The sequence below is a fragment of the Anneissia japonica genome, unplaced genomic scaffold (assembly GCF_011630105.1).
Source record: "Anneissia japonica isolate Jap-2015-1 unplaced genomic scaffold, ASM1163010v1 scaffold287869_len1821871_cov162, whole genome shotgun sequence".
Classification (NCBI taxonomy): domain Eukaryota; kingdom Metazoa; phylum Echinodermata; class Crinoidea; order Comatulida; family Comatulidae; genus Anneissia; species Anneissia japonica.
Window position 1 is genome coordinate 574,983 of NW_022741034.1, and position 27,453 is coordinate 602,435.

The 27,453-nt window shown below is 33.4% G+C and overlaps 2 protein-coding genes across 2 annotated transcripts in view; one reads left to right on the forward strand and one right to left on the reverse strand.

Annotated features, from left to right (window-relative positions):
- LOC117118514 (tripartite motif-containing protein 2-like) overlaps positions 1-5,457 on the forward strand; it is a 34,993-nt gene extending 29,536 nt beyond the window's left edge. Inside the window, exon 3 of the mRNA XM_033263136.1 lies at positions 14-5,457. Within this exon, the coding sequence (XP_033119027.1) occupies positions 14-2,119 (2,106 nt within the window). The 3' untranslated portion in view covers positions 2,120-5,457. The remainder of the gene's footprint in view (positions 1-13) is intronic.
- Positions 5,458-5,769: 312 nt separating this feature from the next.
- Positions 5,770-26,777, reverse strand: LOC117118487 (meiosis inhibitor protein 1-like). Its single transcript, XM_033263087.1, has 6 exons — positions 26,755-26,777; positions 25,347-25,621; positions 24,852-24,899; positions 11,596-11,669; positions 6,375-6,480; positions 5,770-5,831 (listed from the first exon to the last, which is right to left on the reverse strand). The coding sequence occupies exons 2-6, from the start codon at positions 25,609-25,611 to the stop codon at positions 5,770-5,772; spliced, it is 555 nt and encodes a 184-aa protein (XP_033118978.1). The 5' UTR covers positions 25,612-25,621; positions 26,755-26,777.
- Positions 26,778-27,453: the final 676 nt, after the last annotated feature.

The following is a 27,453-nucleotide window of genomic DNA, read 5'->3' on the forward strand; positions in this document are numbered from 1 at the left end:
AATTATTTTACAGATGTCTGCTGGCAAGGAATTACAATTCTTGAATAAAAAAGATCTAGAATGCGCCATCTGCTTAAAGAGATTCGTGGAGCCAAAAACACTCAAATGCCTCCATAGCTACTGTCTTCACTGTCTGGAAAGTTTAGTGGGAGGACATGGAATATTCTGGTGTCTCAAATGTGGTCAGCAACACAAACTCAAAAAAGAGGATTTGGAGAAACTCACTTCCAATGAAAAAATTCTCTATTTACTTGATTATGTGGAAAAGATCGAATCTGAAAAAAAATCAAGTACATGTTCCAGCTGTTACAATCCACCAACCTACCACTGTTCAGAATGTTTACTCTACTTTTGTGGGAAATGTTCCAAACACCACAAGATAATACCAGCACTGAAAAACCATCAATTATACATATTGGAAAGCAATGAAGAAGGATGTACAGATGAAAATCACAAATGTCCAACTCATTTCAACAATGTACTGGAATTTTACTGCTCAACTTGCAACAAATCAGCATGTCAGGATTGTAATCAAGTTCTTCGTTGTTATCAAAATAAACATGATGTGATTGAAATGAAGACTGCTGTAGATAATTTTAACCAAAATGCTTCTGAAGTTATCAGACTAGCTGAGGGCATTAAAATCAATCTGAAAAGAACACTTGAATCTATCCATAATGATATGTCAGAATTTGAATCAGCTGTTGAAGTTAAGCAAAAAAGACTAATCATGACAGTTCAAAAGAAAAGCAAAGAATTAATCTCCAAACTTGAAGAGATACACAAAGAAAAGAAAAAAGACATTGATCATAAAGTGGAAGATATTAATTCAAAGTTGACTAAAGCAAATGATCTGATGGTCCATATCAATACAGTGACAAATGAACATGAAATAGAAACTTGTGAATCTTATTGGCAACATTTGATGACTCTCAACGACATGGCTCAAGAAGCTGATGTGGGTCAATCATTTCATGAAAGAAATATTATACCAAACATCATTATATCTACACAAATAGATGAGCTGATCGATACTGAGGGCATTGGTAAAGTCACAACTGTTGCTGACACGTACAAGGTTGCTAAAGATGATGAAGCAATTACTGTCACTAAGGGACAAGAATTTGTTGTAAAAGTATTAGGTCAAGCAGAAAATGATGTATTTCAATTATCTGCCACACTAAGGAACTCATCAGAAGAGATTACCACTGTGATAGAGCATCAAGGATGTGGAGAGTACAAAATACCTGGTAGATGCAATGTGGAAGGTGACTGGGAAATGAAAATCACTGTTGGAGGTGCAGAGATAAAAGGATCTCCAGTGAATATCAAGGTGGAATCACTGGGACTTGCTTATACCATTGACATATCAAAATACACAGATGGATTTGCAGCGACAGGCATAGTGTTAGACACAAATGGATACATTTTAGTATCAAGCAGTCGTAAATATATATATAAGTTCAGCCAATCTGGTTTATTTGTTGCTAGGATACAGGTGACAAAAGTTATGAAGAACGGAAGAATGCATTTTATGTGTGATGGTCACTTGGTGTACACTTCTGTTGGAAAATGTATTGCAATGTGTGATGATAAATTTCAAGAAATCCGCTCATTTGGTAAAGGAACATTGAAGGATCCACGAGGCTTAACAGTAAACAATAAAACTAGAGTGCTGTATGTAGCAGATTTTAAAGCTCACTGTGTGTTTAAATTCAATGTTGATGATGGAAGACTGCTAGAAAAGATAGGCTCTAAGGGTAAAAAAGAGGGTCGTATGAATAAGCCATGTGATGTCACTTTAACTAAGGAAGGTAATGTGATTGTTGCTGAATTTGGAAATAACAGAATACAAATGTTTGACGTAAATGATAATTTTATGAGAGTTGTAGTAAGGCAAGAATTTCTGTATCCTCCCAACGGTATAATTATGGATATATATGAGAATATAATAGTTTCAAATATTCATAAACTAGAGATATTTGATAAACATGGTGTCTTCATGAAAACAATAGATTTTGATGAATCATTATGTGGAATCGCTGTAATCTCAAATAGACCTAGAAGGGTAGCAGTAGCAAACTACATCCCAAACAATGTTAACATTTTTAATTACTAAATTACATTGTAATTAAATAGTTAATAGCTCTATATTGCTGAGGAAATAATCTGGCAACATTTGTAAAAAAACAAGAATAAAAGGTTGAGTTACAACAATTACATACTAACACAATCATTGGTACTACAAGTAAAATATGTATATAAATTCATGATGCTTTTATCTATACCATTAGGTCTATATTTCATTTTTCGTACCACAAGACTCATTTTATCACAACAGCTCACATACTGTCATAACAAGTGAGCCCAGTGGCCCAATAAAAAATGATATTGAAGAAAAAAAAATATTCTTGAATTTTTTATTTTTTTGGGAGGGAGTAGGGGGAATTTTTTTTTTTTTTAGTAAATAGTTAGTAGATATTGTTTGTATTATATATCAATCATGCATTTTACTTTATACCAGGTGATATTTGGCTACAGAATAAAAACTAGAGATATCCCCTATGAGAAATGGTCTCCATTTCTAATACTTTTTTATCTTTTGTGTAAAACTAAAATTTATTTTCTATCTTACATCTTCTGCTACTGCGACATTAGTCCATGCATTTATTACATCTAAGATTGATTTTTGTAACTCATTTCTTTTTGGTTTGTCCCTCTGGTAATTCAAGGCATCTTCAACTTCTTTACTCTGCCACCCGTGTTGTCAATATGGCTAGGAAATTTTCTCATATCACGCCTTCAGTGGCTTTCTGTCAGCTGAAGACTGAAGTTCAAGTTCCTTCTTAAAACTTTCAATTTCATCAATGGACTGCACCTTTGTATCTTTCCTCGCTTGTCCATCTCCACACTACTTCTCGTCCAACTTGTCCTGCTTATCCTAACATGCTTCATGTTGTTACACGTGTCACACATGTGCTTACTGAACATAGTTAGTGCCCCTTGGTTTGAAAACTACCTACTTTTATAATTTTTCACTAGGCTTAATCTGTTATAAGTTATATGTTCTTTTATTGTTTTTTTCTGCAGCATTTTTTTTTCATTTTTAGTGCCGGTGGAAATTTGTTATTTTTTAACGTTAATAGGTGCTTTATAAGTTTTATTGCATTATTATAATTATCACATCATTCATGACCTAATAATATAGGCATATTATGACTAATATCCGTTTTTTGTCAAAGAAATTTTGTTATTCTAGACAGACCTTTTAGGATTGGTAGGCCTACATTATTTTCTCCCATAAAGCAAATAACTTTTTTAGGTTTTCTGACAAGATTAAAGTGACAACATGTTTCCTTTGTCAGTATCTATTGTACATACAGTGCTCTTGATTGAATACTGTTGGAAATCTGAGGTAACCAGGTTTACTTACCGGTACATAGTGCTAGAGTTGTGTCTCGCCCCTCTAGAGGTCAGTAGGTTTACTTACATAGTGGTAGATTGTCTCGGCCCTCTAGAGGCCAGTATGTTTACTTACAAAGTGATAGAGTTGTCTTGGCCCTCTAGAGGCCAGTAGGCATAACAACAGGACAGTATGAAAGCCACTGGAGAAATCATGATAAATTTCGCCTAGGAGAGGGCGCCCTATTTTTTAAAATTAGTTCAAATTTTCAGAATTTGATGGTGTTTGAAAAAAACGTTAATTCATCAAGTAACTTACTTAACAAAACAAACATAATAATGAAACAAGTTTATAAATAGTTTAACAATATAGTGAAATATTTTTGTTGTATTTGGACCGAAACCATAAGGAGTAATTTAATAGACAATTCGTGGTACACAATTTTTATAAGTTTGTGTTTTAGTAATTCGCGAATTCAAAATACAAAAAAATTTTGAACAGTAAAGCATTTAATAAAATCCCTGCTGTAAAAATTTATAATTAAAAATATTAAGATGAAAAATCGAGCCCTGGGGACGCAAATCCGACTCTGGAAACTAAGGGTGCCTCCATTTCGTTGCACTCGAAGACTAGCATGTACTCCATTTTGTAAATATCAGCGATCGTACACAGGAAGATTGTAATATACAGAACATTTCGAAGACCGTGTGCTACACAAATAATTAATTTGTATGAAATAAATATATACCCTTAGAATAAATATTATTAAGTATGTAATCTTCTAACTCAGTAATTTATAGACAATATTACAGTTTGTCTCTATTTGATTCGTATACGAGGCTGAGGCCTAAGGGACACATGGGGGGGCCTAGCATATTAGCGTACCCGTAAATATGCGGCGACGATTTTCCTTTTTAAAAATGACTCCATTGCTTCCGAAATCAGTATCTTGTTGGCTAAATGACCAGTGTACATATGCATGCTTCACAGATTCACCCTGTCATTCACAATTTCACTCAATATATGCGATTTTTAGGACATAAAAAAACATTTTTATAACAATACTTAGTAATAATACTTTATTACATAGTACACATTCACATCTAGCCTATCTCTTTTAAATTATTATGGAATATAAATATACATGGTGGTACTGTATTTGATTATGATATCCTTCAGAACATTTATTTCAATAACTGTGGTAGCCTATTTCAAGACTGACATAAACACAAACCTTGATACAGTGCTGGAAACAAGAGTACTGAGGTAGACAACATTTCATTTTCTGGTTGGTACTTTACTAAAAACTGACTAAAATAAGAAATTATTTATATTTGCATAAGCATTAAACATAATTAGTTTGCTTATTTCTTCTGTAAGTAATAATAGCAATAATAATAATGAAGACACTTGTTCTTTATAAACAAAGCAAAGCCTGTATTTAAAAAAATTAAATCAATAACAACACTGCTGCAGTGGTTTTTATTTTTTTTTTAAAGCAAGTTTTTGTTTTTGCGTCATTCTGAGTAGATTAGAGTTCAATGGTTGAAACATTAAGCATCATTATAAAGTTTTTAACATTGCACGTTCATAACCGTCATTGTCTGCAAATCTGTACAGAATCTGAAATTGGTGTGCATAAAATTAAATAAAATATATTGGTTACATAAATATAAAGTATTCAATAATATAGAGATTGGTATGCTTTTTGTATTTTTTACAAACACTAAAGCCTTGAGTCATTAATTAAAATTATTACAACATGAATCAAATTGTGCTTGCGACAGCAACTTTATTTTGTTATTGTATCTCAGTCACAATGACCAAAATAATATTTTATGAAACACACTACACTAGTGATATAGGCTGTACCTTGTTTTTTATGTCTTTTTTTTTAACAGGTTAGTGGTTTTGAGAGAATTCTCTTTGGTGCCAGGCTTTAAGAAGCCCATTTTTCTTTTGGTATTCCGCTAGCCTGTCTGTTTTTTTGTTTTTTTTGTACTTCATTTTCATGCATTTTTGTATATGAACATGCCCAATTTTAATAAATAGAATAAATAAAATTACTGTAGTGTTATTGTGTCTCCTAATCTTATGCCTGGCCCTATCCTTACTACTGTGTATGTTTCATCAAATATTATATAGACATCACATATGCCTATTATAGCATTAAAATAAATCCTGGCTAGCTAGCTAGGCTGGTAATATCAATATGATTATAGAAATTTGATGGAAATAAATACAGTAGTACACATGGTCTATCCTAAACTAACAAAGCCTCAGTCTGCCTTCACTGTCAGACGCCTACTCCTAGGCTAGCACAACAATGCATCGCACCACCATGTGGCCCGCGCCTGCAGTCAATGTCATTCAGCAACGACTACCGTGTGCTCACACATGCTCAAAATATTTAGTTTAATTTTACGGCCTATAAGTACGATTAACAATTTTTGAACAGATTTGAGACAGGTCTTACCTGACTAAACTAAGATTAAACATGATAAATCAACACTTCAAAAAGATATTGATTCCCGGGGACGCAAATCCGACTATGGAGAAAATTGTAAATAAAAGCCTTGTCAAACCATACCAGATTTTCACTATTTCACATGCGTCAACTTCTATCGATAAATGCTTTGTGTTAACGTGGGTTTTTCCAAACAACTCCGATTGGTTCCGAAACTAAACTTATTTGGAAATGTTTTTACCATATAAGGAAGTAATTGGCAGGCCTTATATGTAAATGAGAACATAGATAAATCTGCTGTATTTTTGCTTAGCGACGCTAGAACGTGGTTACGTTTATGAACGATAGGTGGCACTTCGGAAAGCAAACGTGGAAGTAAAATCGAAAAAAGCGTAAAAAAACGGTCAAATCGCCTATCGGCTGTCCTACTGAGGAGTATCAATAGACTTCCTATAGGAAGCCAAATAAACAACAAAATGGTTTGAGATGAAATAATTGACTTACTGTATGCCCGCTGAAGAAGATCTGCCAATGGAGGAATAGATTGTAGCAAACGTCCAATCAGATTGAGTGATGGCAGACTGTGTTGAAAACTTGAATCTTCAAGGCACTGCAACAATTAGTACAGCAAAGGTTTAGGATATACTAAAATGATAATATTTTTAACATTTTTGTCATGATATAAATTTTTTAGCTGTCATATTTATGACTATTTCCAAAATATCTATTAAACAAATCACATGTATTTTCTTTCAAGGGGGCTAAGTTGGCCCTCCCACCTCCTCTCCCTAATTTTTGGAAATAAAAAAATGGAAACTAAAAAAATGAGAAAAATCATTTTTTTTTTTTTCCTGGGCCTATCAGATTTATACCCTATCAGATTTTTAGCACATCTATGCCTGTTTCCAACATATTTATTAAACAAATCATGTCTTTCCAGAGGGTGCCCAGTTGGCTCCCCAGTTGGCTCCCCCAACCCACTAATTTTTTGGATATAAAAAAATGAAGAGAAAGCAAAATTTTCACATGATAAAAACCTGGGCATACAGCATACCTATCAGACAGCTGTCACATCAATGCTTGTTTCCAACATACCTATTACACAATGTCCTTCCAAGGGGAACCCTCCCCTGCACCTCCCAACCTTTTGGAAGATAATTATAGGCCTACCATTAACATTTAAGTATGAGAGTGCCATTTCTGATCATACAAAGGTACTATAGCCATAGCTCTTTTGCACCTTAGCCCTTTAAAGCCCCATTCCCGGCAAAATTTCAGTTGTTAAGAAAAATCTAATTTTTGTATAATGTTATTTATAAAGATTTATAAATATAATACGGAATTGCTAGTTTAACGGAATTTAGACATTCCTAAGAATGAAAAAATGGGAAATAAGACTGAAATTTGATAAATGCGAATGTATTTTCATGTTTGATTTTGCGATAGGTCATGAGAAGAAATGTTGTAGGCGCCTAAAACATTAGCCTATCCAACGCTGCTAGGCTAGGCCTAGCCTTACCTCGATTTAGGCTCTGTTATCACACATAAAAATGGCCGACATGATATTTTTCGTTGCTAGTAATGACACTTGTGAAATATAATATTTCGTAGGAATTATTTCAAATTTGTTAAAAAAATAATATGCAAAAATCCATGTTTGTCGGCAGAATTGTGAAAAAAAAAATTCAAAAATTCGCTGCAAGATGAGTTTTTCGCAACAATTAGTCATTACTCCATGTAATTCAGTAGAAATCACCTCCAGTTCCTAGAAACAATTATAGAGGGCTCCGCAGTACAGGAACAATTTTAAAAAGAATTATTTTCATGCCCCTGGTACTATCAGGGGTACGCAGCAAAAGGGTTAAACGTGCATGCAATGTTCCCTTCTTAACTGAATCTTGAAATTTATTTTTTTAACTTTTTGTGTCATGCAATTAAACTGAATTTTAATATGCTGTTAACATTTTAGCTTCCTGAATTTCTTGTTGTGATCTGATTTTATGAATTTTATGTGCTTGTGATGTTCCTTATATTTAAATTTTATTGATTGCTTTCTGTGTTGCAACTTGACTGAATTTAAATAAAATAATATAATAATTATAATAATATACGATTTTATATATTAAATTTTATATAATTTAATTTTTAAATAGTTATAATTTTGCTTCCTGCATTTTAGCTCCAAATTTTAACTTTTTTGTAAACATGTTTTCCTTGTCTATTTTATTGTAATGCACATTTAAACATGTTTTAATGGAATTTGCACAATATAAATGAATAAATTATTATTTATTATTATTAATAATAAAAAAATAACAATAATAATAATAACAATACATCTAGACTTATATAGCGCAAATATAAGAGATCTCTGTGCGCTTGACAATACTAGGTAAGAAAATAATAAAAAAGACAAAAAATGAAAAGCAAATATATAATTTTATATGACTTAATTTTTAAATAGTGACAATTTGCTTCCTCCATTTTAGTTCCAAATTTTAACTTTTTGTAAACTTGTTTTCCGTGTCTTTTGTATAGTAATGCACATTTAAACAAAATGGAATTTGCACAATATAAATGAATAAATTATTATTTATTATCATTAATAATAATAAAGCTAATAATAATAATAACAGTACATAGACTTTTATAGGGCAAATAAGAGATCTCAGTGCGCTCGACAATGATAGGAAGAAATCAATGAAAAAAGACAAAAAATAAAAAGCAAGAAAAGATTAGATTTAAATTTGATTTTATGTATGTATAAGTTTGTAAAGGCACCTTAATGTTTTTTGATTTAATGACAAATAAAATATTAGCCTATCTTAAGCACTGAATATTCTTTAGTGTCCATATCTTCTGAGGGGATCCCTGGAAGTATTGAATGGTTGGTGTAAGGCACTCGTAAGGACCATATATGGGCACAGGGTGGCTCGTGCCAGCTAAGCCCTTCACACTAGTAGAGATCTTGATGAGAGGCGCATGCCACAGGCAGTATTAATCAAATAACAGACAGGAGAAACATATGATCAATCTCTGTCTAGGGCCTAGCAGGTATTATTAGATTAGATGTCAGCCAAGCGGGATGGTTAAAGTGGCTATGTTAGCCCTTTAAATATCATTTTCCTATAATAATGCTGAATACATCTAATAGCTCAGCTGTTTACTATTAGGGCCTAGCCAGAAAGATGGTACCACACAAAAAAAAAATCACTGTTTGAATTCAAACCTAACTTTTAGGATGATAAGAAAATAAACAATAAATAAAATTGAACATCTATTAAATTAAAAACCTAAACAGGACATTTCATTTTTCCTTGAAAATTACTATGCACATTTCAATTTAAAGTTTTTGACCAAGGCTTTACAAATTTAAGTTGCATTTTAAGCTCTTAATAAACATCAAGTTATGCTTAAATAGTTTCATGGAATCGTGGTACTATTCACAAATTTGAATGGGTTATTTCACAATGTACTTCATTAGTTCTTTTTTTAAATAATTATAGAGGAATTTCTTACCTAAAGCCCTGTCTACTTTATCAGATTTTATTTGACAAAAATATGTGACATGCTTAAATATTGTAATGATCCATAAAAGGCATACTATGACCATATATAGGCATACTATGACCATATATGGGCATACTATGACCATATATGGGCATACAACAGATTTGTGTCAAAGAAAATTTGATTGTCTGAACAGATCAGCTTAACCCTCTGGATACCGGATTCTTTTGTAGTGCAAACCCTTGAATACCGGATTCTTTTGCAGTGTAACTAGGTTTTTTGCGTTTTTTGAGTATACATCGTTCTGGTGGATTTTTGGGAACTTTCTGTAAATTATACAGAAAAATGTTTCTAAAAACAAAGAAAGCTTATAGAATAAGCTTTCATTTGATGTATAATTTATATGTTTAGGATTTTTTATTCATAATATAATATAATATAATATATATAATATAATAGAAATGACAGAAAAATGCTACATACAAATCGTCAGCAAAAACCAAAAAAAAAAAAATAAATTATAGCCAAAAATAAATAAAAACAAATATAAAACATTCCTATTCCACACAGTTATATAATTTATTTACCCACCATCCATAACTACAAGCACGATCTTTCCATTCAAAAGCAACGACCACCCTCACATTTCTAGGCCTAGGCTCATCTTCATCAAGAACATCTCCGCCGTCAGAACTGCTTGAAGCCCCGCCGTCATTATCGCTATCAGGCGCGTCTAAGTCTCGCACATGTAAAAACTCACTTTCATCGCTGTCTGAATCAAAAATCAGGTCAATCGCTTCCTCTGCTGTGTACACATCTTGTGCGGCCATTTCGGAAAATTTTCAAAATTAATAACGATTTCAAATTGATATTTCTAAACATTTTTATATAAGCGCATGTGAGTTCTTCACAGATTTCGAAAGAAGAAAGCTTCACGCATGCGTGTTTAAAATTTCTGACGTATTGGAGTTAAAATAAAAACAGAAGAGCGATTTGAAAACCACCTATTTTTTAGTCACTAAATTTCGATTGCAGTCGAAAATGGGAATTCTCGGTTAGAGGTCAATTTCGACTACAGTCGAAGACGGTATCTAGAGGGTTAACACAAAGGAGTAATATATTTAGGTTATCTGAAAGGTACCACCATACATTTTACTTATTACATTCTAAGTATGCATACCCTTTTTTTTATGAACCAGTAAAGTTTTGCCCACCCTCAGTGTTCTTATTTTTCTGCCAATTTCATGCTTAAAATGTTCTTATATTGTTCTTATATTTACACACTTTCAAAACATATACACAATTATTATTATAGCACTATATACTGTATTTTAGAGGCTATTACATAAAAGAAATAAATAATTAAAATAAAATAAATTAGTTAATTCAAAAATAATAATGTAGAAAAATGGCTACATGTACACTCTGCAGGTGGAAAACGGTGCCGCGAGCAACTCTACCAAGAGATGGATACGTGCGCCTAATAAGATGACATTATTATTATTATTATCATTATCATTATTATTATCATTACTAGAACACCTACTGCAAATAAGATACAGTTAAGGGTTGTTGGTTTTTCTATTTTTTTTTTCAAAAAACAACCTCATTTTGACTTTTCACCTTAGCCTCAAATTGTTCTTATTTTGTTCTTAATTTTGAAGCGATTTCAGACTCATTGTTCTTATAAATTGTGTTTTTTATCAACAAAAAAAAGCATACAATAAAAGTTTTATGTAAAAAAATCTTTGCAAATTGACTATAATAATATGATCACATCCATTACAGATGATGATGTACAGTAATATCATGTCCCATAAAAGGATAAATCTCAAGTACTTTTTACATGAAATTTAATGTTGGAGACTAAACTTGACAGGAGGGAGCTGTCGATTGCACACCGACGGTAAGACGTAGAACATAATGACATCCCATAAAGTCATCTGCACATGTGAGAATGTTGGGTTCTCATGGTCGCGTGGAATCAAGGACGCAATTTGGCCAAGTCTACGTATGCAGAGAACGTATGGCACCCAGTAGGACGGTCAAGCATTAGTGAATCCTTTCTAGCGTTGCCTCATCGCACAAAACGAAAGCTTCCTACTGGCCAGGTTTGAAATAGGGGCCAAAGTGCAAGAAGCATGAACAATACCTCACAGCACTCTTTAAGTTCTTGTCAGAATTTTATGAACAACTTTTAATTACAGTTATTTACCTGAGATGTGACCTGGTTGATAAGTCCACACACTAAATCATCATTCTTCATTTTACAACAAACCTGAACAATTACTGTCAAAAAATGAAAAATGTATATTCATATATTAGTAGACATGGAAGACAGGGTAATTAATTCATCAAATAACCAATCAATCAATCAACCAAATATTCAATCATTCAATAAATTCTTTATTCATCAAAATTACTTCACAAAATAACATTAAACAATTTAACAATTAAATACAACTAATAGAAAAACATCATATTACCGAGTGGTCTTTGGTTGGAATCTTAATAGGAAAATATGTTTTTCTCAAAATATTTATTATCATCTTTAATTATCATCAGTGGGGAGTATCATCATACTTTCATGTGATATATTTACATATTTATTTTTTGACTACTGGTAGATATATTGCAATATAGTGAATACTGTAAATAAAACCCCAATAAACAATATTAATATGAACAATAGTAGAATAGGTAGTTTTCGCCGCACAACGTTAACCTCAACTTTAACATTAGTACCCAACGTGCAGCACGATAGCTCCACCCCTTTTGTAAACAAATCAAAATACGCACGCGCAAACCCATAAATAACGTACGTCGAGCACGTAAAATCCTGAAATTAACATGCAAGATGAATAAGTAATGAATAAATTATGATGTCATCCGTTAACATTAAGGTTAATGTTGTGCAGCGAAAACTACCTACTAATAATAGTATGTTACACTGTTCTCCATTTCTGGCCATCTAATGGTGCCATAATCATAATTTTTGGGTGAAAGTACCTCCCTGACCTCCCTCTAATACCATTGTATAGTTTAATTTATGTATTTGATGGTCTTTTTATATATTCTTATATACTTAATATATTTAAAGTCAATTTTTTTTTCAATTTTTAAATATAAAATTGATTCCATTCTTATGACTTTTTATATATGTGTCCCTAACCATTGATTTCTTGTGAACATCGGTAAAATGGGGGTGTGGATAACAAAAAAAAACAAAAAAAAAACCTCCCTCCCTCATCAGTTTTTATTCTTTGATAGTGTGACTGATAAACTAATGATTTTTTTATTGGGGCCGAATAATGAATATATCAATAGTCAATTTTCTTTTCACTGAAGCTTGTTTTGAGATGGCCAGCCTCATATTACAGTATATTTAAATATCTTCTTGTCCTTTCTGGCTAAAACTTTGGTGGGCAAGAGTGGAATTGCACACATTTCTATGTTGAAAATATTCTCCAGTTTGCAATATTGAACACAATAACCAGGTGTCATTACCTCTGACCTTGAGTAAACACAAGATGGTATATACAACTGTTGTATGATATCTTACCCCCTCAGTATCAAATATTAGCAGGTCAGGATGTTGGTAACCTAACCGACACCATTTGCAGAATCTTGAGATAAGACAGTCTTGATGTGATATATCAAGATTGCACATGTACCGACATTAATCTTAAGCCATTTCAGACAGAGCTACTGTACATTACCGCAAAATTGCTAACCAGGGGTTTAGCCAGAAAAACGATATCGGCTATCCAAAATGGAAGCCAGTGGGTGTGGCACTGAGCCGATGGGTGGACCACGCTCACACCATGCCCATGGGAATCCCCATCAAATGTACGAAAACAACGTACATTCAATCAATAAATGTTGTTTTTATCAAATGTAAACATGATTTAGCTTTAGTTTAATGTAACATTCGATAGATTTGAAGAATTTGCTAAAGGTAGACCAGGCCCAATTAGGAGGCTCAGCTGATTAGGCCAAGCCGTCCAAGCCGTCACGGTAAAAGTGGCCGTCCTAAATAATTGTAGGCCGTCCAAAGGACGGCTGGACGGTTCGCTGGCTATGCCTATATTGCCAACAATGTCTTCTGTATTAAAGTCCAGAACTTTACCGTAACCGCAGCCACAATATTGGGGTTATGTGATATTTCACCTACTGTAGTAATATATCCCTGTTACAGTGCGAAATAAAAACAGATCACATTCCCGCAATATCACTTTGTACATATCAGCAATTTTCTAAAAACGATAAACAATTAGTCAGAAGAAACCTTTTTTTTTTTTTGTAAAATTTTTGGACTTGTCCTGGACCTCCGCCATGCCTTCGCATCTTGAGATGCAGGAAATTGTGAGACCCTTATTTTGGACTGACAATCAAGTAGCACCTCTGGGGTACATCTGGTCTTCCTTGTGCCCTGAAGAAAAGACCACGAACTATGCCATATGATTTACTACAGAATTAAGAAACAACATTTAAAGGGGACACCAGTCCAAAAGAACTTCAGAGCTGGTAAATCATACCACTGAAAAATGATGCTTTAACGTCAAGACATTATCTCTATAAATAATTAATAACAGATGTCATAATTATTTTAGCTTATCTTTGTTGAACTTTATTTTGAGAATATCTTGAACAAATTAATGACAAATGAGCTGTGGATAAAATACCCACTATATGAAAAAGGGCTACATAACTAGTTTCTGTAATACTACCACATTCCTTGGGGGTAACCCCCAGTGGTGGTGAAAATTTGCCAACAAGTCTGACGGAGGTGTCCGAGCCAATTGGCAAACGGAGCCTGTCAACGGCCTTCCACGATGAAGTTTTTATGGCTTAGTATGGTCCAAAATATGCTTAGACCACAATATTAGGGATTGACAGTCAAAATAACATTATCTGGATAGGCAAATTTTGATTTTTTTTTTTTTAATTAATTTTTTTATCCGACGACCTAGTCGTGCTGGGGGGGGGGGGGAAGGGAATTTTCCCCCACTGGCACCACCACTGATAACCCCACTTCACCACCTAATTTATGCTCAATTTTATATACCAATCTTTCCACGGGCAAAAGCCCATGGTATTAATTTTAAAATTCTCAGAAAAAAACATCAAATATTGTCTTTGAATTAGGCATACAGTACCAAAAAATTACCACTTGATTAAAAAGGAATTCCCCTGGTATAGGTCCACACCTCCCCCTCCCCCTCCCCCAAAAAGTGTGGGCTTATACCAGAGGAAGTATGGTAATTAAGTTTACAAATGAGGTGAACTATTAAAAACATGGATACACTTCCACCAACTTACGCATCCTTGGATTGTCAATGTGGTATGTATAGTATGGGAGTTATGAGAACAGCAGGGGGAGGGCTAACAGAAGGTTTACTTTCATTTATGCTAATTCTAATAACTTGAATGATTGAAGCGCTGGTCAATGTACTGCTATGGAGGGCTGGAATTGGGTCACATATTCTAATCTAGAGAAGTTGCACTAGTGTGGTTTCTGTGATTAGTTATTTCACTGCAGAATACTTTTAAGTTTTATTTAATAAGTATTATTTTATTTATTTTTAGTTAGAGCTGATTTGACGGTGCCAAGCATATTTAGCAATCCTGATAGTATCACAACTTTGCAATTTACCTTTTGTTACATTTGTGTAGTTTATTTATCTTATCTTATATTTTTTATTAACTTGTGTATTAATTATTTATTGTATTTGTAGCAAAACAAATTATACTTGTAAATGTTTTTACAGAGTGAGAATAAAAGAATCTTGTATCTTGTATTACATCCTAATTCTAATTACACTGTAATGTAATACTTGATTTTCATAAACAAAAAGTATAATCATAGAATAATTATGAAGACTTAAACAATGTGTATTGAATAAAAAAATAAAATGAAGCTAATTTGATTAGTCTATTCAACTGATATTTTTTTCATTGACAAGAATTCCTGTGAGTATTAGTTTCTTTCAGTTGGTTCAAGAATAAAAATTTGTTTAGAATGAAAGGTAACAAAACCCCCGGGGGGCTCACTCTTAAATATTTCTATATGGATAGGTGCTGCATTTACGGTATTTTTGAGGACTTGGTAGCACAAGTGTGGGAGTTTATGGAAGTGTTTCAGCGTGTATGGGTATATTTAGAGAGGACTTGGTAACACAAGTGTGGGAAATACCTAGGTATTAAAATTGGTAGTTAAATTCCTTGCTCCGTCCCGTATCAAAGTAGGATAATTTTCACACGATTTTAGCGAAGATTTTTTCCTAACCTCTGTGCTAAACCTACCGTTGATACATAGCCATGAACAGTAGGGATCGCGAACAGTAGGGATCACGAACAGACAGAATCGCGGTCTTATTCACTATCGGGAACCAGTGAAAGTTTAATTTGGTAGGTTTCATGGCCGTAATAGTAGTTCAACCGACACCGGATTTTGGTAAATGGTCCCTAATAATTTAGGTAGCGCAAGTGTCTCATGTCTGGGAGGGCTGCTGCACCCTCCGTAAGGTTGGTATACAAGTGACATCCCCGGGACAAAACCAGAGTAAGTAAATCCTTGCCGAGCCACTAGGGCTCATGGGGCTGGAGCTTATCCCCAGTTTCTGTAGTGTAAAGCAGATGAGGGTGTGATGTTCCCCTTGGTGGGATGCTGGTCCAACGCAGGCTACTCCCAGTAATTTGCTGAACCCATTGAGAGCTGGGTAGACTGAAGCAATGTAGATAAACTGTTTTGCTCAAGGACACAAGTGGAATGCACAGCAAAGGATCAAACCCTTGACCTCAAGTTCGGGGAAACAAACCATTCCCATTGCGCCAAAAACCAGTGTGCATGTGATCATGAAAATATGACCGATTGGTCAGTAAGCAAAACCAAAATTAGAAAATTAAAATGACTGTCCACATAAACTAAAAATTAAAACAATTAATAGACTAACAGAAACATATTAAAATAAAAATTTTGTTTATGATAAACACAACAACCACTATTAAAGGCAAAGTTGTCTAGTCCAGACTTAATTGTGTATGGCAATAATTTTTGTTTTAATAGTATTTTTTGTGTGTTTATATTATGTCCATTCATCTTAATATACATTTTTTTAAGCACACAATTAGATGTGATTTATACAAATTGAATTCTATATTCTAATGGTGATGTCAATGTATGTTTCATATATATTTCTAAAGGAGTACAATATATTTTATATTAATTTTTTAATTAAAATTATATTTAAGGTAATGCAGACATTTCTCCCCTGTTATCACATTTTTTTTACAGTAATTAATTGAAGGAATATTAATTTTATTATTTTTTAAAATATGGTGATTACAAATAATGAGTTGTTTTGATTATCATTTTTACCACTCATAGTGCAATATATCATTATTTACACATTATTGTATTAATTTAGATTATATTTACCAATTTATTGTACACTGATATATCATATTCATCCATGTCATCTACACGATGAATATCTAACGAATAGATTTATGTCTGGTATCCAAGAAGAACAAGAAGGGCATGAACTCTAACCTTATACTCAAAATTCGAGAATAAATGAGGGTGACCTAAATAAGCAAAATACTGGACATACTGAAAGCTTAAAATGGTTGGTTTAACCAATCAATCATTATTTAAAGTAAAACAATTTATTTATTTAAATCCATATTTCAAGAGGGTGATCATTTGAGCTTTCACATAAACAACACTTGATAAACATTCATGAAGGCAAAATAGTACCTCCTCAGGTATAAGTCCACCTCCTAATTTATGGCCAATTTTATGTACCAGCCTTTCCTCAGGCAAAAGTGCAGGGGTATAATCTAAATGAATAGATTAGGCTGACTTTAAAAGTACGGTACTACAGGACACCAAATATTGCTATTGATTTAGACATGAAATCTTTTGATTAAAAGGGGGTTCCCTGGGTAAAGGCCCACCTCCGAAAAATGGGGGGGAGGAGCTTACACAAGAGGAACTATGATAATACAAGAATGTAAGTCCCAATAAAAAGAAATTATTAGTTTACCACCCGTGTCTTTTAATGTTTTTCTGAACATTTTTTAAAATTAAATAAATGGAAATATTCTATGTCTGTCTCTTATACACATCTAGATGTGTATAAGAGACACGACCGCAAACAGACAGAATGGTTCACACACTTATCATGCAGCAAAGACGATCAGATGCCTGGATCAGTATTGATGTAAGCTCAATAAGTGATGCAGCTCACTGTTGGATCATGTAATTCAAAGACACAGTATTGATGTTAAAACTGTTGTGTAGATCTTTAAGAATGAGTGTATGAATGGCTCAAATTTAATTTAATTTTTTTGAATTTAGAATTATTGAGAAGACCTGGAACAACACCATGCTGTGCAGAGTCAATATGAGGTAAAAAAATTGTAAAAATTATAATTTGTTTATACGAATAATAATAATAATAATTATAATGATAATTGCCAATCACATATTGTGGTCTAAAAGCACATTTTGGACCATATTAAGCCATGAAACTCTACCGGTGAACCCTATAAGGGATTTTTCAGTCTAGGCCATCAACCAAAGCTCTAGTTAGCACCTTGGCTTGGATCCCTCCATCAGACGTGTCGGAACCCCTTGTCGGCAAATTTCTGGTGCCACCGCTGTTTATAATGTCTTCCTAGATTACCACAAACAGCACTTTTTTTTTAAAAACATATATGTTTATATTTATTTATTTATTGCTTTTTGCTTCTTTTTTTTTTTGTTTTTTGTTTTTTTTTTTATTATGAAATTGTATATATATTATTAGAGACTCAATTGTTTAATTTCTCTTGAATTTTTAATATGTAATACGTCTTTGTAATTTTTTAGGTTATTAATGTAAATTTTAATGTTTAATATTGCTCTATTTTAATAATGATTTGTAAATTTTTCATGGCCAATAATTGTAATAATTTTCCAGTCTTTCAATTCAGCTTATGCTGCAAGAGTCTGTTTTGTATGTGCAATTCTTTTTTTGCAATAAATATACCTAAATATATACCTACCAGTATATAAATAATAATATTTATATATAATAATATAATATATGATTTATAGAACACATATCCACTTTGGAAATGAACAGAAACGCAGGGGCATTCTCAATGCTTTTTGGAACGAACTGATTACCGATGGTCTCCAATTGAAAATACCTACTATGTGTACTGCGCATTGGTTTCATATCACACATAAAATATTTCATACTGATCAGCTGTTGGTGAAATGAAAGGGTCTGTGATGTACCTGGTAGTAAAGATCATCGTGTCTAATTAACTGGGACACAGCTAATGAGCAATGTGTGTTTAGATTTCTACTAATAATAACTATCACAATCTTAACAGCTGCTTAGGTAAAGGTTCAGTTTGTCAAACTCCCGAGGCTTACGCAAACAGTCGCACACCGAGCACGCCTACTCCATACTGATGAAAAGCTAATAATTCGATACCCATGGAAAAACATTATGATAATGGCGTAATGAGTGTAATTAGTATGTAAATGAGGGTCATTTACATATTGGAAGATTCACTTGCCTTATAAGACAGTTGCATAAGCCCCTGAACGTGAAGTAACTCTGAGATGTAGTTGTAATAATACATTACAGACAGGGGTCAACATGTACGCATCTGCTAAGAAGCTGGTATTTTAAATATTCATTGATGCCAGATTCTGAATGGTTGAATACAGCTTATTTGAATACTGTAGAAACCATTATAGATTGAAATTCTACAGAGTAGTTGCCGCAGAAATACGATACAAAGAAATTGTGTGTTGAGCATACTTTTTATTCTCAGTAGAACCAAATTATATAAAACAAAAACCAACTGACTGAACCTATCAGTATGTATTTTCATTATGGAAGAAATAAAGTTTCTGTCTATTTTTGTGGACAAACTGGTAGTTTATTTATATTATATTAGTATTCATTTATTTTGTTGAATGTGAATTTTGGTGAGTCGAAAGGCCGAGCGGTTAGCAGGGGCGCCGCAAGCTATAGCCATAATATCAGCGCTGGTTCGAACGGCACGCTCGCCTATGGTTCTGGTGGTAGAACAAGTCTTCTCGGATATGGAATATAAACCGTAGGCCCAGTGTATACAGTGGCTCGTGTGCACTATAAAGAACCCAGTACATCCTTCGAGACGAGTAGGGGGATACCCCGGTGTACTGGAACAGACAGCCCCTGTAGTGGACGACGAGAGTTGCTGGTACCTAGTTACCGGGTAGCACAGACACGAAGAGACCCTTAGGGGCGAAGAAAGTCATTGATCGAGTTCCTAGTCCACATGTCAAGCGCCCTGAGCATCTTACATTAGATGGATATGTGCGCTTTATAAAACTACACTATTATTATTATTATTATTTTCAAATTTTCAATTAATTTGAATGATTTAAATTAATAATGATAATTATATTTTTGTAGTCTTTCCATATAATATATTTCGTAATTAATTTTATTGTATAACGTTGCCCAATTTAATGTTGTATTTTTCATCTGTTTATAAAAGTGCATTGAAATGTATATCTAAAAATATTTTTTATTATTAATTACTATTTGAAGCCAGCCACAATGTTGAAAATTAACATAAACTCAGCAGATAACCAAAACAATATTTTTGGAATTTAATTTGTTTTGATTTATTTTCAGTATTCAGGTTTAAAAAAACTTAGAAAACAGTAATATTACATCAGTGTAACCTGATGCATACAATATTATTTATATACTGTAAACATAGATAAATTATTATTATTTATATATTTACTTATATATTGTTTACAGTGCTACATACCAAACCTAATATATAAATATATAATACATATATTATATGTATTATATATTTATATAATACATATATAAGATTTATAAATAGATCTGCTGATGGCACGAGTGTTTCATATAATTAATACCAAGTTATAAATCATTATGAAATTACAATTGGTATAGATAAATACAACTACCAGTGGTTACAGACATCCATGTGATATACACACGGTATGTACAGTATAATATAAAACAATGCAAAACAGTTAATACATTAATACATTTTGAGCAACAACATGTGAAAAGTTGAGTTTATATTCTTTTACCATATTAACACCACCAAGAAAGTTGTTACTATGGTAATGAGCATTAATAAGTGACTTGAATAAACAACTAGTCTTATACCACTTTTACGCTATCAAGCCAAAACGAACACCAGTGTAAGACCGGAGCCAAAACCCATTTACACTTAACGAAGAAACTGCAGGATGAACTTGAGTCACACTCAACGAACACCAGCTGAACACCGGTGTTGAACGCTCCCCTCTATGGACTTTTTGAGGAAAACTAGATCATTAGTCTGCAATCAAGTTTAGTTTCGCAGGGGGAAGTTTAGTTTGCAGGGGAAGTTTAGTTTCGCAGGGGAAAACATTTTAATTTACTTGTACACTAAAAACTGAATTAATTTCCAAACAAAAATACAATCCAAAGCCTGGACTGTTTACACTGTTTGTTTCGATGTCAACAGGACTCGTTGACGTTCACCCATTTACAATAACCCCAACTCTGGTGTTTGAAACATGGTGTATTGCCAACAGTGAAGTAAAGGTGGGTTTACTCTGAGTCTCGCTGATAGTGTAAAAGGGGTATTAGGCTAGCTAGGCCTACTTACGAACCCCAAACTGCTTTTAAAAATAGGCATACTTGCACATCAAGTAGGTGGGCACTCTCTTAGGTGGGAGGTAATCTATTCATCCCAGAATCTCAGATAAAAACATTTTGTGGGAAAAATTGATATTGTTTTAATCATTTACTATGTTAAGGTGTGCAGTGAACTGTTCAGTGAGCAGATGACAGGAAGTTTTCATTCAGTATCACAACGTTCCCCCCGGAAATATGCTGCTAATTGTATAATATGTACTGTATAAATATAACTTATGGACAATAAAGGTTTGTACATCTGTATGTTACAAATTTCCATGTTTAATTACAACTGCTATGCTTTAATGCAATCAAGAATGCTACCACCCAGTCGTGGCCAGAATGAAGAAACTGCAGACTTGGATACATGCCTTGCAACAGCTGATCATACCGTATAAGGACACTGCTTTCTGTCCCTTTTAACCAATCACATTCAAGCTACTCAAGACCACATTTAATTAAATGTTAAAGACATCCTGAGATAAACATTATTACAAAATTTTAAATGATTACTTTATTAAGTAAGTCATTACCTTTCATTCAAGAGTAAAATTAAATGATAAACTTTATTATATATACAATATTTTTTTAAAAACCTGAATTTATATTCCGGTCTGCCAAGCACAAACAATTAAAGAAAGAATTTTTATATTTCATTAAAGAATAACAAATTAGAGTTATAAAAATAATAGTAAATGTAAAGATTTTGTTTGCCATTGGATGCATGCATACTGCCGTCACTACATTCAATTACATAGACCCTTAAAGCTGGCACTAACTGTGCACGACGGTTGTCGGCCGACACAATTCCATAAGGAACGCAACACGACGGCGTGCGCGCAATGGATCGTTTTTAATGACGATCAGTTAACATGGTGTTGTGTCGTCTAACGCTCACAGAAAGCGGAGTTGGATTTATCGTGTGACGGTCGCACGACTGTCGTACAAAGCAGTGAGTTCCTGGCTTTAAATTACCTGGTAAGACTTCTGTTCATTTACGTATATTTTGCATGTTTAATCCATGTCAACTGCATGTTTACTGCAGTCCTCTAATTATACATTTTCACAGTAAAATTCCCAATAAGACTTTTTCCAAGTATTTTCTTAAACCAGACAATCTGTTTTGCTTTATTTATTTTTTTTATGTTAATATAATACTTACAATAATTTTGGTATTTGATCTACAATTTTTTTATAATCTCTGAATTTTACTGGTGAACATGACTTCATGGTCACTATCCACACTTCATTTTTTGTACTCTGATTTGTATTCTATAGTGTTACCTATTTATATTTTGTGTGTGGAAAAAGCAATAAAATAAAATGTATAGTTTGTGCCCAAAATGTTTGTAGTTAAGTCAGGTGTCGCTGCACTGAGGATGCAGCAGCTCCTCAGGCGCCCACTCAAGATTTCCAATAATGAGGACGAATAAAGAATTTTGGAATTATTTCTAAAAAAATATCTTAATTGATTTTTATTTTAAATTTTAACACAGACAGAATATCTATAATAGGGCATTTAACCATTGTATCATGCACGTAAATAGTGTAAGGTTTAAACTAGTGATATTATCATCTACCCTTGTTGTTAGTATAGAGTGACCTTCATACCCTTTACTAGCCCTGTCCACTACCAATAGGGCCTGCTCAATATGTTAAAGTAATCATAAGGCCAGGCACACTAATTAGTCCTGACCAATCAGAGAGCCTTATTGTCTTATCTTGCCCCTTTGGCAGGGTTTGGCTTGGCATTCTTCTAATTGTAGACACTCTACATTCAACTCTACCCAATTCAACTTCTATTGTTTAAACGACTGTACTGTTTCTTATATCAATTTTTACTGTATTTACTCAACGGTTTTGAAGAGGATACAGATGTAAGTTTAACTTTATTTTATGTTATATTTAGGTTTGATTAGATTTAATTGTTATGATGTATCTTATAATATAGGCTTTATGCTGTGCAACAAGTAACATGTTCAGTAGTTTAATAGGTTGACTGCATTATGTGTATGTGCTTTGTTAATTATAATTTTGGTAACTTAGTGATTAAGTAATTATAGTTTATGGATTATTCTGTTTATTTGAGTTCTACAGCTGTCTCTTATACACATCTAGATGTGTATAAGAGACAGCAGTAGAAGTAGAGACATTTCAAAGAAAGTGTTCCTTGTGTTCGGGGACGCATTGGTTGTCAAGGTGTGACAAATTTAAGCAAAAATCTGTGCCAGCAAGACTCGAATTTGTTCGTCAAAAAAGATTGTGTATGAATTGTTTGTCTACTGGACATTATGTGGCAGCTTGCCCTAAGCCAAGCTTCTGTAAAATTTGTACAGAAAAGCATTCTACATTTCTCCACCCAACTAATAAAACTCAAACTGAAACATCAAAACGTCAACCACAAAGTGTTGGAAAACCAACATACATCAACACAGACTCAGGAAATTCAAGTACCATTAGCATGGCTTCTAAGTGTAAAGGACCAGGTGTAAGTTTAGCTGCTGTTCCTGTACGAGTAAGAGCGAAAGGAGGTAACAGGTTTGTTGAAACATACGCATTTTTAGATAATGGCTCTAACACCACTTTCTGTACGGATGCCTTGCTTCGCCAACTTGGAGCAAAATGTTCCGATGCCAATCTCTCCTTAACAACAATGAATGGAGCTAACTCGCCGATCTGTTGCAAAGTAGCCTGTTTAGATTCTGTCTCTTATACACATCTAGATGTGTATAAGAGACAGCTTAGTGATTAAGTAATTATAGTTTATGGATTATTCTGTTTATTTGAGTTCTACAGTGTGCAGATTATTTTGTTTACTTTCTACATGAAAGTTAATTAGTACAATAACCCATTCCACTTATTTACAATATTATATTTTAACTATTTCAGTGATTTTCTATAACTACTTTATAACTTTTATAATCTTATATCTATAATCTTTCAGTTCAAACCGTATCATTTTGATGAATAAACCCTTTCAACCCTCATCAAGGTGTACGCGTATAAATCCATTCTCTGTCTCGACACAATCAAAACCACATATATATAACTGGAGGTTATAAATAGTATGTTTTTTGGTAAATCGCTCACATTAAATTGGATCTTACTACGATCCCCATGGTAACATGATACCATATAAGATTAAAAATATTAACAATGATAAAATAAATAATCAACATGGACTTTGAATACAAGAATTTTGAATACAAATAATATCAACAATAATTATGTAATGTAACCCAGCAACTATTATGTTTCTAAAGACGCTCTTGGCATCCCATACTTGTTTATTACAAACTTACTTTTGTGCAGATGGATCACTTATAATGCAAATTGTCATGGTAGACTATGTTAGGTGGTGTTAGCAAGGTTTTTTTTAGTGTCTTGTGGGTAGGCAGCCGGACATGTTTGTTGCCGGTAGTTGCGCCTCTTCAACTGTACGAATGGTAACTGTATTGTGTGGGTTAAGTGTTTAATAAATCATTGATATTTAAGTAGTTTTGCCTATCGTATTTTGTTCAGTTGTCTAACTTCACAGGTTCCAAAAGGCAGCTCCCACTGGACTTTCGTGACAAATTACATTAATATTAAGTATCATGTAATTTCAATTTAATTTTAAACAAATTTAGTTAAATTTAGCATTAATCAAATTGCTGTTCTGTTGCCTTAAATCTGAATAATTTAACCATATAACAAATTATCATAAATTAACATTTAAAGAACATTTGAACTTTGAACTTACCTTCAATTGCAGAAGCTGTTATACTGTCATCTGGTGTATTAAAAAGATCTGACGAAAATGAAGTAAAACTAAGTAAAGGAACACATTGATCAACAAATTCAATTTATTTCTATTAAACAGTATTGTTCTTTCTGTGTATATAATTTATATATTTTATATTTAAAGTTTTTATATACAAATAAAGATAAGATTGTAAGTTTTTTTTTGTTTTTGTTTCTAGTGGTCCTAGGTTTCGGTTTATTGCTTGTATCAATTGGTCTTTGCAACTGATATAATAATAATAATAATAATAATATAGGAATTTATACCACGCCTTTTGGGAAGAAATACAAGGTGCAATAAATTTTTAAAAAAGATAAAAATTGGCGATCAACAACGACACAATAAGCCATGCCCATGTATACTGTTGCTATGGTCTCACAAAAAGACAGTATAAAAACATACGCAAACAAGAGCGTTGTTTGATTGACACTCCGGAAAAAGGTTCATACGCACCTGTTAACACGGTAAGAAGATGAACCGAAACTTGCTGTTCTTCATTTAGGGATTGAAGAAGCTCTTGATCATTATCAATAACCACTTTGAGCATCTCCGTAAGCAGGAATTTTTTCATTACCGATGGCTTCTCTGGGTCTTCAAGCTGTTCCAGAGCACACCCCAAGCAAAATATAAGACCCGGACGAGAGCAGTTGAATGTCCACTGATCATCATGTGCAATGTGGTTAGATGTTAATAACATAAGTCCTGATACCGTGTTCATTTTGTATACTCTAGAATTATGAGAAAATAAATAACCAAATAACTTGTAATATGTTCATATTAATATACATCAGGAATCAAAAATACTTTGTCATCCTTGATAAAACAAGTGAGCAATGAAATTGTTTTTGCCAGTTGCTAAAAATACACTAAAAAACATAGGCATAGATTAAAATATGGTTTTAGTTCACAATAATGAGTAATGCAATAAGAAAGTAGTATTTGCATTGGGTTGGAATTAGGTAGGCCTAGAGAAGAAATGTCTAGGTAGGCCCATTCCTAGCTAGGGTGATTAACCTAGTACATCACAACACCAGGTGGCGCTCTTAGTTGTCAACCAGACATTGGTTACCATTGGTAAAGCGGTCATTACACCTGAATTACTTCATAATCTTAATTATTTAGAATAGGTTTTCTGGAATCGGCATTTTAAAAGTTGAAAACCTAAAAATTTACCATCAAAATGTATTAAACACAAAAGCTTGCATTTATTAGTTATCGAACACGTATTTAATCATCAATTAAAATTTACAAAGAAAATTAATATACATCATCTTAATAAATTACGTTAGAATTTGGGATCAATGGTTTGTCAGTAGAGACAATGGATCCGGTTGACCGCACTTTGGGTCACTGATAGCAATGGAGTACCTAGTACTAATGCTACTATAGGCCATAGTATCACATGTTATCGTGACGTAGGCCTAACACTATAGATAGTAACAGTGAAGTATTCTATGATGCCACAAAACTGGTACATGTGTTATGCCTGGCCCGACTCTCCAGACAAGCCTCCTGGCCTGGGTAGTTTCAGTAGGCCATGCCAAGCAAGGCCTTTTTCATTCCTTGCCCTTCCTAATGCAGGCAAGGCCTGCATCCCTACCTAGTACTAGGGCCTAGTAGGCCTAGTAGTAGTAGTAGGCCTAGGCCTAGGCCTAGTAATGTATAATTAATATATAGGCTAGGCCTCTAGGTAGACCCTTAGGCCTCTGCCTAGCCTAGGTAGGCTAGGCCTACCTAGTGACACACCGTGCAAAATACACAGACCAGCCACACTAAATATAAAAAAAAACAAGCAATAAAAGCTAGCTACTGTCTATACGTAAATTAGCCTACTTAAACCAAAAACTTTGCTAAAAATTACCGACGACGCCGATGGAAATATGAGGTCTCTCCGGTTCCAAGCTCAATCACATTTCTCATTGGTCAATAGTTCACTAGCCATTACGTCTATCGTGTGCCCCTCCCCCTCTTTATAATATTTATCACTACCTGGGATGCAGGTTTAGTACGTTATTATTTCGAATTTGATCATAATGAAAATGTATTGTTGTATTATTTAACCTTCTATTCGTTATCTGGCAAAATAACATTTGATTAGTGTAGTTAAATAATATCATAAACATAGCCCTCTTTGTTAACGACTGGAAAACACATAAACTCTTATTGGATATTTTTTAAGTATGCGGTACCTGGAGTACCTGTGTATATATTCCTAGAGACCTAACGTAAAACATTTAATTGAATAGAAGCCCAGGGCTTAATCTCGAGTTCGAAGAAGCCCATCTCGAATCGAAGCCCCATCTCTATAGTTTGCAAAAGTAGCCTCGGAAAGAAGCCCATCCAGAAAAGAAGCCATATTGGACTTTTTTTTCAAGAGCATGAGCTTTTTTAAGGGCTGGGCTTCAATTCGAGGTTTAATTTCTCCGAACGCGAACCAAATACTTTCTCATGTTTCAACTGACATTATTTTTTATCTATTTGGTATAATACAGACAACTGCAGCCAAAAACTGAAATGATTGTATTTACAAAAGTATATAAATATTAAAATATTATATTAA

What these genes read in the sequence shown, in the direction of transcription:
- LOC117118487 (XM_033263087.1), bottom strand. Translation starts at nt 25,611, where the DNA reads ATGAACACGGTATCAGGACTTATGTTATTAACATCTAACCACATTGCA. An exon ending in TCTTCTTACCGTGTTAACAG is followed by an intron (nt 24,900 to 25,346) that starts GTGCGTATGAAC and finishes CATTTTCGTCAG; the next exon opens with ATCTTTTTAATACACCAGAT. An exon ending in TCTTCTTCAGCGGGCATACA is followed by an intron (nt 5,832 to 6,374) that starts GTAAGTCAATTA and finishes TCGTACTTATAG; the next exon opens with GCCGTAAAATTAAACTAAAT.